We start from the raw sequence: 12,217 nt of genomic DNA, 5'->3' as shown, positions 1-12,217 counted from the left end.
CACTAACACTTGCCAAGCATACCAGGGACTTAGAGTATTTGGGATGGGAAGCTACAGGAGAAATAGGAGCCTAAGTATCCATGTATGAACTTTAGATGCTGCTCCATATTGCTTCTCTTTTGTTTTGCCTCTCCGTTATTATAGACGAGTATGTCTTGCTTAGGAAAATGCAATCAATAGAAAAAAATTAGAGAGCAATCTCATTACAAATTGATCCATCTCATTCTTCCATGTGTGTGTGTGTATGTGTGTATCTGATTACTAAATATATAACATAAATATGTATACACATATATAAAAACATACAAAAAATTCTGTATTTCTTGTGACCATCCCATTTACCAAAACCACAGATTATTTTTTTCCTATTAGTGAAGGTTATTTTGGACTGTATTTATTGATTAATTTGAGACACATTAGCATTCAGCCTAGTTATATGCCAATGTGATAATTTTTTAAGTGTTCTTGAAACTCTGGACTTGAACCATTAATGAGAAGACATAATTGGACTTCAGTAGTGAAGTCTTATAAATGTCTCAGTTGAAACTTGAAAAATGAATCTTAACTCAAACCTTTAAATTCTATGAAAGGTTTGGGCGTGTCCTTATTAATTTTTTTTTTTTTTTTGCCTTTGAGCTCATTTCTAACTGCTTTCTTTCATGACATAAAAGACAGAAAGGGTCATTCGCTCAAACAGACTCAAGAGTAATACAATTAAATACTTCATGTGTTACAGGAATGACTGGCACCAAAATAGCACTGCATATGGTTCAGTTTATACTGACGGGATGGCAGAATCCTCAGCTCTTAGTATAAAGGCTTCAAATGAGAATATTTCCAAGGTTTCAGAGGATTCAAGATTTATCTTCTGTCACCTCTAGACCCTTTCAGAATTATAATGAGATAGAAAAGTGCTGAAAATAAATAGAACTTATTTGTATATGGAGCCAGTTCTGCATCACAGATGACCAAAAAAGCAAAATAACAGTTTTCTGACAGGAGGATTTCCTGACAGGACACATTGGCATACCTCATAGTTATGCCTTTGCAGATATTTAAAACTGCTTTTGACTGTTCACATGAATATAAAGCTACATTTCAAAATACCAATTCTGCATCTTCCTCAAACCTCTGTAATAAAAGAGAAGCAGCATGTAATTCGGATGTAGTCTCAATCGACCTTATGAACTAAAATCCTTCAAGATGCTGCAGAGGTTCCCTGTTATCTACTGAATCAAAGTTATGCCTTTTCACTTCACTCTTTAGGTTTAGCAGCTGTTCCTTCTATATTTCACCAACCTGCCTTTTTCATCATTCTTCAATAGTCTCTCTACTTCAGCCATGTTATCTATTGTGTTTGCCATTCAAATTATGTGACTTATCCCTGTCTCTGTGCCTTTGTGTTAACCATGTAGTAAACAAGCCCTAGAATGTTAGAAAGGAAAAAACAAAGCTTTTTCCCCCAGTCTTCACAATCCCAGGAATATGTCTTCCCTTTGATTCTCTGTGGCAGCTGAAGCAATTCAAAAGGAAGAACAAAATTATATACCCATAAAAGGATAGTCGCTTTGTTTCCCAGGGGATAGTCATCTATGTGACGCTTAGGGAACCAGTCTTTTCTTTCTGAAATTATGTAGATACTGAAAGGAAATACACAGTTCCGCTAAGTAAAGAGTTATTTAAGAGAACAGCAGAATCATCCCCCATACTATGGTGTAGTTTTTAATCTAGATTTAGGAAGAAGCATTAAAGGGTCAAACACAGCATTAAACAAAGCGGTCTCAGGGATAGAGAGCAGAAATGGAATAAGTGTGTAGAGGCAGGAGTTATTTTCAGACTAAGAACAAAAAGCAATGTAAGCCTCAGAAGCAGCAAGTCAAAAGAATTGAGAAACTGACCCAGCTATTCCTAGATAAAGAATGTCCACCAATAGACTTGATGGTCAAAGGTAAAATCACATTTGTGTCATATGTATGTAATTGCATATTGTTTCATAGATTTAAGAATCTATATAGAGAATTATTTCAATCAGATTTAGCCCTACTAGGTGACTCCTACCATTTGGTAATAAATTGGTACTTAGGAAGTGATGGATTGTTGCTGGCTGGGGTTATCTATACTCATAGCTAACTGATAAAGAGGAAAGGGGGAATTTTACAGAAATGATGACCTTCAAAATGATGCTTGAAGGTACAACTTCTACATTGCATCACTATAAATATCTCTCTTCCATTTCTCCACTAATCTGGCTTCTTTTCCTTCTCCAGCTGTTTCTCCTTCTCCAATACTGGGTTCCAAACTTATCTGTACAATATATATATTTGCATCCATCAGCAGAACTTGAAAATATAATTTGTATAGAGGGGTGTATTGTATACATGTTTATATAAGGAAATATTACATCCTTTGCTAGAAACAAAACCCAGACTGTCTGTGGATTTGGCACTACATGGAAAACTTCCTAGTTGATGATGATAATAGTAAATCAAAGTGACATAAAGCCAAGAGAAGGTGAAATTTAGGGACAGAGTTTACTCCCACCTCCACACCCCTGAAGCTTCCCTTTTACTGATAAATCTTGGAGAGGATCTATGTTGCATTAACTAAGGGGAGTGAAATTCCCCTAGCAGAGAATCTTAACCCATGGCCCATGGATGCAGAAAGTCTTCAAGGCCTTTCTGAACCCCATAACATTTATCACAAATATTGTGATATGTGCATTTTTTTTTCTTGAAAAAGAGTCCTCCCTGTTGTGAAGAATTAATACTCTAGGCATTGGGTGACATAGAATGATTTCCATAAGAATAGTATAATATGATTTGTGTTTTACAAATATCACTGGTAACAATATGGAGGAGAGTCTAGAGTTCCCCTTTCATTAGAAGAAGAAATTTTAACACATAAAGTATATGTTCTATCTTCCTTAAATCTATTATATTGAGTGACTTCCCCAAAATACAGGCTTTCCAAGTTTAGTTTGGCACTCAATACTGTTTGGAAAACAATATTTCCAAATGAGAATGAATATTTAAAGGTCATAGCACAGTGTGGACATCATCTACTAGAGATGCTCCTAATAGTGTAGTGGGAAGAACATAGGCTTTAGACAGCCATGGATTTATATCTCAGCTCTGCTACTTACTCAAACTGTGTGACTCTATACAATTAGAGGTCATGATGATTATCTCTATCATAGAGTTGTAATAAGGACTAAATAAAAAATATATGCAAACCCACTTAGCAGAGTATCTGACACAGTGGTCAACAATATTTATTGTCATTAATGTTCCCGCATTTCCATCTTAAGTCCCACCTCCTCTGAGCTCCAGATATATATGTACAACTCTCTTGTGGCCTAGTCAAAAACCTCTCTCACTACACATCTGCAGCCTTTGATTTGATCCACACTTCCAGCAGATAATCTTGTCTCTTCTTTATCCAAGAAAATTTAGACCATCAAGACATGAACTACTTTAACTTCTTGCCACTTCATTTCACAACTTATTTCCTGCCTTAGAGGATGCAGTGAACATTTCCCTTTCAAAGTCTTTCTTTCCAACTGAGATCCAGAAACATTATCCAACAGAGTCTTATATCAATAATTACATTCACTTGCATTCGCTCTTCAAATCCTTGTGATTTGGTGTCTTTCTCTAATATTACTGAAATTGTTTTCTCTAAGGCAATGGAACCCAATCTTGGATGCCCATTTGAATCCCTGAAAAGATTTTTCAAATGCCTTGGTCCCACCCCTGGAAATTCTAATTTAATTGGTCTTGGGAGCAGTCTTGGCACTGGGATTTGTAAAACTCCTTCGATTATTTTAATGTCCCATCAAGACAGACAATCTCTGGTCTAATATCAGCAAGGACCTTCTAAACTGCCTGTTTAACTGCCTTTTGTCAATTTCTATTCTACTTGTTAATTCTGAAGTATTTGATAATATTAGTCACATCTTTCTGCTGGAAAGTCTTCTCCCGTGGCTTATGTGATAACCGTTCCCTTTGGTTCTTCTCTGACATCTCAAGAACGCTTCTTTTCTTCTGCCCACTATTTTAAATCCACTGCTTCTCAAGGTATCATGCTTGACTCTCTTTATTTCTGACTGTACATATTCTCACTGGATGATCTCTTCTACTCTCATAGTTTCAAGAACCACTTATTTTCATTTCTGACATTGGAATCGTAATAGGGATTGCCCTGAATCTATAGACCACTTTGGGTAATATGGACATTTTAATAATATTAAATGACTCCAAAGACACACATAAACATAGACACAGACATACAGATACACACAGACACACACATAGACACACACGGACACAGACACACACACACACACACACACACACACTTCTTGAAACTTGAGATCTGAATTTAGAGCTGTCTATCCACAGTAGTTATGGCATCACGCTATGTCAGACTGGCTGGGTTCCAATCCCAGTTCTATCATTTACCACTTCTGTAATATCGGGCAATTTATTTAGCATCTCTGTACTTTACTTTATTCACTGTAAAATGGGTATAATATTGATCCTAACTTCATAGCATTATTGGGAAGACCAAATAACATAATCTATCTAATAAATGGTGCTTAATAAATGTCATATATTCCTCTCATAATTATTTTCATCATTCCCCAAGTAGAGTACATGGTTCTAGCTTCTAAACCCCCAAAGTACTTTATATATACCACTATTATAACACCAATCATATTGCATCACTATTGCTGATTTATATCTATGTTCCCAACTGTACTCTGAATTCCTTGAGGGCAAAGACTGCTGCTTATTCACCTATATATCTTCAGACTTTTATATAGAACTTGGCACAGATAAGCAGACCACATTGGAAACAGGCTACATCTTTTGCCAACTCTAATTGATTGACAATGCTTGCATGGAATGCTGTGTAGAAAAGGACGTGAGGCTGCAGTTGGGCTCAACAGGAAAGAGCATTATGATTAATTAGGGATGTCTGCCCTGGGAAAGTTAGAGGGAGCAGTGGTACAAGTGTCATGGACATTCCATTCTAGTTTTAGATGCTGTGTAAGTAAATGTTTATAGAATAAATTTTCATGAACAAATGTTACTAACTGAAAGACATGAGCCAATTGGAGTTGTTTCTAAATAACTTGGTTAATTTTCTCTTAGAATCTAAGTTCTTTCCGAACAGTCATTCTAGATTTTTATGCTAGAAATTTGGGATAACTAGAAGCTTAACGTGCTCACAGCAGAAAATTCATTACATGTGATCAGATGCTGCTGAAAATTTTGTTTTATAGGTCTTGCTACATTAATGTTACACCTACCATCTGTGATCTTTACCACGTAAGTACAGATCCTGAGATTAAGAGTTCTTTTAAGATTTTTGTAGGAACTGTTATCCAAATTGTCTAGATATAAGCAAGCAATAGTTTAAACAACTGCTAAGTCCTTGAAATAAGAATAGAGAAATGTGCTTTTCAAATTTGGGCATCTGTCTACTCCTTGAACCCACAGGTGGCAGTACTGCTTAAGCAGCTTCTGCTGTGGGATGAACTGGTTATCAACCTGGGGCAAAAAGTGAGAAATAATAGTCACTAGCGTATCCACTTATTTCATGATAAACTTCATTCAACTAGCACAGCACCTGGAACATAGCTGACATTAAATGAATGCTGATGCATAAAAGAATAAATGAACAAATGGATGGATGGAGGGATGGATGGATGACAGATAAGCTTTGCTTCTTCCATGTTATCTTGGCAAATACAAATTGGCAGTTTTAAATTTTTTCCACCAGATGGCGATAATGTGAGATATAGGTTAATCCTTTAAAGGGAAACAACTTGCCAACCAAACAAAAACCATACTATAGGAGGAAAAGAAGCCTCAAAAGAGCAGGTTAAAATGAGAGAAATGAAATGTTTGTGTCAGCTGTAGTATCTTAGAAGTCTATGATCTTCTGGGATTTGTAACAGGTCCTCCTTTTTATTCATGGGTAACTTTTCATTCATAATTACTTTGCAGTGAAATGGCTACATTCAAAACTAATCTTATCTATACAAAAATTATAAGGCAATTTTCATAACTAAAATTACTACCCTTCGTTTATATATCCATGAATTTATACTTTCATTTGTTTTATACTAATTTCTCAGTTAATTGATGCCTCCCTTGGAAGTGAGGCTGCTTGGGAACAACTGCTAGCCTGTGTGCCTCCAGGAAATCTACCCCTGCTATTCAACCTGCCAAAAATCAAATAAAATAAGCCTGCCTAGGGTTCATTCATCCTGTTAGCAAAGAATTGTGAATAATATTAGATTAGTGTTCATCCCTTAATTCAAACGGTTTTGGAAAATAAGAAACTCAGTTTTAGAACCCAACACTCCATGTACGTGTGTGTGTGTGTGGGGGGGGGTGCTGCTTTCTCGGCAAATAAATATAATAATATGAATATACTTTTCAGATGGGATAGAGTACTTCCTCTCATTATTATTTCTCCCAAACTAGCCCTGAATTGGATAAAACATTAACTTCGCTAAAAAGTAGGGGAAAAAAAAAAAACAGACACAGGAATATTTCATGATAAATTATATAGCACATCATCTGCCTTTTTCTAATGATAATCAAAATGGAAAAGCATTTAACCTCCTTGTAAACCTTTGGTAACTGGAACATAAAGAGGCTGGCAAGGTTGCTGAGAAAGGAAATGAAGGGAAGCTAACATCTTTTTAATTCCTAAACATTTTCACACTCTTGATGGCAATCAATCCTTATCACAACCTCCTTATATGGGTATGGGCGGCAGCATAGTATAGTGAAGAATGGAGCTTTCAACCTATAGACGTGATTTCTAATCCCAACTGTCATCATTTCTTAGCTGTGAAACCTCTGGCAAGTTATTCCTCGCTCAGCCTCAGTTATGTCATCTGTAAACTAGGGAGAATATCTCTTGCCACATAAGGTGTTTATGAGGAGCAAATGTAAAGCATCTAGCAGAGTCCTAGAATGGAGTAGGTACAATTCAATATTTAGTATTATTGTTATTGTGATGATGGTAATGATGATGATGATGAAGTCAATTTTGCAGATGAGAAAACAGGCTCAGAGCTGAAGTATCTTGCTTAAGGTTGCACAGCTAGTAAACTTGAAAGGCATCTAAGCACAGTGGCAGGCACTATAGCAGTTGCCCAAATCCACATTTTGTTTGCTTTCTTCCTTCCTGACCTAAAACTTAATGATTTTCTGAGACTTTTATTCCTTGAAAATAATGAGTTAGGGTCAATTTTAGCTATGTTGATGCAAGATGCAACCACTGACATATATTTGTGAAAATTAAAAATGTTTTCTCTGACTCACAGGTAGTAATACATGGAATACAACAACAGAGGATTCCAGACTCACAAAGAAGATGATAATTGGGCCCACCGTTTTGCCTAACATAGGACAATTCATTTATCCTCCAAAAGGGTACATATTTTCCCTCCTAGGTGTCTCTACAGATCAGCGAGTCAGTGGCAGACGAGATCCCATTTCCAGACTTTTATCTCCTGGACCTTTATATTAATACTTTAGTTTACATAAGTCAGTGCACTGAAGGATGGTGCCAGCTAAAAATATAAATATGTTCAAAACGTGTTTATGTCAGTTCATGGATGATAGATTTAGGTTTTTGTCCTTGGCCTTGTTCTAGTCTCAACCCTATGCACTGTCTTTGGATAATCTCATCCATCCCCGGGCATCTTCTACTCCAAGACACTGATGAGCTCAAATCTACTTATATCGACAGCCCAGATCTGTCCTGAATCCTAGACACACATTTTCAACTGCCTGATGTCACATAGCATCTTAAACTTAACATGTCCAAAAAGAAACTCATCTTCTTCCCTTTCAAACTTGCTCCTCCTACTGTGTTCTTTCTTTTGGTAAATGAATCACCATCCTCTCAGTTTCCCAAACTTAAAACTTTAAGTCATCCTTGATTCTGTTATTTTTTTCAATCTTGACTGGCCATGAATTATCAAGTATTGTCACTTCAACCACACATGTATCTCTTGAATGTGTCTCTTCACCTCCATAGCCATTGTTTAGCCTCCATTGTAATTCTCAGCTTTGGCCGAATTCAGTGCCCTCACAGATTTTCTCCCTGCAACCAGTTATTACCAATTGCAATCAGTCTTCTACACTGACACCTATACTTCTACAATTCACTTGCATATTTCTCATCCTACAAATTATAATTCATCGTGAAATTCTCCAGCAATTGAAAGTTTTTTTTTCTTTAAAGGGGGGAAAAACACCTAAATAGGGCATGCAAAATTTCATAATCTGGCTCCAACATATTTTGTTCCAATCATATTGAATGTTTCACTGTTCCAGGCCTCTTTCACAGCTCTGAACTTTCCACCTGCAAATCTAGTCTCTTGGAATGTCCGCCTGTTAAATCCTTATTCACATGGATCGTGATTCCCCTGAAGAAGTTAGTTGTATCACCTGGTGTACTTCCACAGTACTTTATTTACCAGTAAAAGCGCTTAATACATTTAATTACAGTAACAAGTTTTGACTACACCGTGTTACGAGTTTCTTACAAGCATTCATTTCCCTCCCCCTCATTGGCCTCAAAGTCTGACACATATTAAATGCTAAATAAAAGGTTACTGAGTAAAAATAGTTTATTGAGAGGAAGTTAGGGGCTGGGCAGGCTCATGCCTGTAATCTCTTAGCACTCTGGGAGGCCGAGGCAGGAGGATTGCTTGAGCTCAGGTGTTTGAGGCCAGCCTCAGTGAGAGTGAGACCCCGTCTCTACCAAAAATAGAAAAAATTAGCTGGGCATGGTGGCATGAGCCTGTAGTTCCAACTACTCAGGAGTCTGAGGCAGAAGGATTGCTTGAGCCCAGGAGTTTGTACCCCAAATTCATTTTGATCACTTGCACAGAGACAAAAATCTAAGGCTGGGAGGCTTTTTATATTGACTCAGAATAAAATTGCTTATACTTTTAGAACTATCACCAGACTGCATTCTTATTTGAACTTACAACATACTAGGTCAACCACTCTATACCCTAATCCCACAACCCACAAATCGTAATTGTAAATTCATCTTCTGTAAGCACAAACTTACAGATAAATATTTTAATGGGAACCACACTTTTTTAAAGCCAAAAAAATCCCCAGAGGAAAACATTTCCCAATTGTCAAACAGAAGAAGAAAATTATTTTAGAGCAAATTTATATGATCTTAACTAAAAAATATGGAAGATTAAAATGAATTATTTGAAAAGATATACAAGATTTTTAAAAATTATGTTGAGATAAAAATTAGTAATATAGTTAACATCACAAACATTTAATGTATATTTAAATGTTAGTATAAATATCTTAAATCTTTGGTTCAATTTAACATTTTTTAAGTGTAATATTACAGTACTAATTAGAATACAGTTTTCACTTATGATAACTGCATTTGATGTGGTAATATTTAAAAAGTAGTTTTCAATGCATAGTAAGCACTTGCATTTCAGGTGATAGCAACTAATCCTTAAATAAAAACCTATAAAGCAATATTATATGCAAAGTTTTATAGAAAAATAGAGATCAATAAAGAAATCATGATGCCCATCTTCATTGAGAGCATAATCTAGGAGGATATACACAACCGTAATAGGAGGTAGAAGTGGGTTCAAATAAAGTATCCTTTTTTTTTTTTTTTTTTTTTGAGACAGAGTCTCCTTTTGTTGCCTGGGCTAGAATGAGTGCCATGGCATCAGTCTAGCTCACAGCAACCTCAAACTCCTGGGCTTAAGCGATCCTCCTGCCTCAGCCTCCCGGGTAGCTGGGACTACAGGCATGCGCCACCATGCCCCGCTAATTTTTTCTATATATATTTTAGTTGGCCAAATAATTTCTTTCTATTTTTAGTAGAGACAGGGTCTCGCTCTTGCTCAGGCTGGTCTCGAACTCCTGACCTTGAGCGATCCACCCGCCTTGGCCTCCCAGAATGTTAGGATTACAGGCGTGAGCCACTGCACCCGGCCCAAATAAAGTATCCTTGACTTCATGGAGGAAGAGATTACAAACACAATGGGGTAGTAATGGTGTTGGGGGTGAGAATGCAGCAAGGGTTGAGTGGCAAAGGATGCTTGTAAGCTAGGCCTTGAAAAATGGTTGGGTAGGTAAAAGGAAATGGCAGGGAAGGATATTCCAAGAAAGAGGTAACAATACAGCAAAGGGATTGAAGGCAGATCAGGTGAGATCCAGGGAAACACATTAGGAAACAAAAAACAGTCTAGGTGAGATATAATGAGAGTAATGAGAATGAAAATGGAGAGGGGAAGATGGATTTGAGGGATATATAAATCAACTCTACTGGATGAGGCAACTGATTAGACACAGAGAGTACATGTGGTTGACTAGTAGAATGGAGACATTACTAACAGATGTCAGTGATACAAGGAAGAGAAATGGGATGGGGTGGGTAAAATGATTGTTTGCATTTTAGATAGACTGGTTTAGAGTTGCCAGTGTGTTATTCATTTGGAAATGTCCAGCAGGTAACTGAAAATTTAGGACTTGGGTTCAGGAAGGAGGTTAGAGCTGAAGATAAATATTTGGAAGTCACCCAAATAGATGTAATCATTAAAGCCATCTGAGAAAAAGAGCTTTCAGAAGGACAGAGCAGTGATCTTCAAACCTGAACAGAAATCAGAATCCCGTGGAGGGCTTGTATAAAGCACATATTGCTGAGTCCCACCCTCAGGGTTTCTGATTCAGTAGGTCTAGGTTGGGGCTTGAGAATTTGCATTTTTAAGAAGTTCCCAGATTATGCTGATGCTGCTGGTCCAAGGTCCACACTTTGAGAATCATTGATCTAGATAACCAAATCTATTATTTTTTTTTATCTCAGTATTGACTTAGCCATAAAAAATGACGTGCCAATGTCAACATCTTTTTTCTATGTAGTTAAAATAGTGCCTAATATTGCTTATCTATCAGTTAAAAAGAAATAGAAAATTATATTTCTATCTACCTTTTTCTAATGTGTTAGCAACTGTCTTGTCAATCCATAATTGAGAAACCAAGGCTATTCAGAGAATATGCTCCAAAATATGGCTGTGGTAGGAAGGGTTCCAAAAAATTCTTACTTTTCCTTCAGACTGTGCTGCACAAGGTTTCTGCATTCTGGTGACAGACTTTCTGGACCCTTGTTTGGTGGTCTCCATTAACCTGCTAGCTTTGTCAGCAGTCAAATATTTATTTGTGACTTTTGTCCCATATAGGCAATGGCTTGAAAAGCACTTAGCTGTTTACTTTTCTTCTTACTTTAAATTATTTATCCTTCAGTCTGTAAATGGCTATTTGTAGGATTAGACAAATTTTGAATGCTCTGATAAGAGGATTGTTGCATCCAAATTCATGCATAATCCGTAAAAAGCACATGTAACCTACAACTTCAGCTGGGCTGGCATATGAAACAGATCCCTGAGCATATGTAAGCAGTGCAATTTATTAACCAGTTAACATCAGCAAATTTATTTTTGAAACATAAGTTTATGCACAACAAGCATTCTCTAATGAGAAATAATATTAGTTATAAAAATCCAATAAAAACATACCTTGAGTAGATTTCTCTACTTCTTTCCTCTTTCTGCTCTGGCTGTTGTAATTCATCCTCAGCTCTTGGTTATACTCATGCAGAGTTTCCCTGGAGTTGTATGACTGTCTTGGTTTTCTTCCATCTTCACTCTCATCGGAAGAACTGGTATAAGTTAGATCCATTTCATGCTTGACTTTTGACAGAGGCTGGTAGGGTTTGCAGTCTGTTTGTTCCATCTCTGATTAAGCAAGCTCAATTTCATGGAAAAAAAAAAGGATGAGGAAGTCCTTTAAAGCAAGCAGTCCTGGAAAAGAGACGGAAAAACACAAGCCTTCTTAGATTTGTCCTTTTGTGAGGAAATGCATCTGGCAGATTCACAATTGGTCCTGATAATACTATCAAAGGAGTGAAGCAAAAGACAAACTAGATGACATGAAGCTAGCCGGAGGCAATAATAACACTCTGTGTTACAAGCATTCATTGTCAAGCATTTAGGATTAAGCTGGAGGTTGCAGCATCAGAAAATATTCAAGGTAAAAGAGAAATAGCCTTCAAAAATATTTGTATTGGGATGCAAATAGAGGACAATGTTGTTCTATGGTGAGTGTGTTTTTAATGTTAAAATCAGCGGTTA

At 36.7% G+C, this 12,217-nt stretch overlaps 1 protein-coding gene across 3 annotated transcripts in view; it reads right to left on the bottom strand.

Moving 5' to 3' along the window:
• The window catches only part of TENM1 (teneurin transmembrane protein 1), a 532,730-nt gene extending 520,911 nt beyond the window's left edge, over positions 1–11,819 (bottom strand). For all 3 annotated transcript variants that reach the window (XM_069463375.1, XM_069463376.1, XM_069463377.1), the window contains exon 1: positions 11,603–11,819. In XM_069463375.1, the coding sequence (XP_069319476.1) occupies positions 11,603–11,819 (217 nt within the window). The remainder of the gene's footprint in view (positions 1–11,602) is intronic.
• Between the last annotated feature and the right edge of the window lie 398 nt (positions 11,820–12,217).

The sequence above is a fragment of the Eulemur rufifrons genome, chromosome 30 (genome assembly GCF_041146395.1).
Source record: "Eulemur rufifrons isolate Redbay chromosome 30, OSU_ERuf_1, whole genome shotgun sequence".
Classification (NCBI taxonomy): Eukaryota; Metazoa; Chordata; class Mammalia; order Primates; family Lemuridae; genus Eulemur; species Eulemur rufifrons.
The sequence above is the reverse complement of the archived record's forward strand: the minus strand, read 5'-3'. Positions and strand labels throughout refer to the sequence as shown.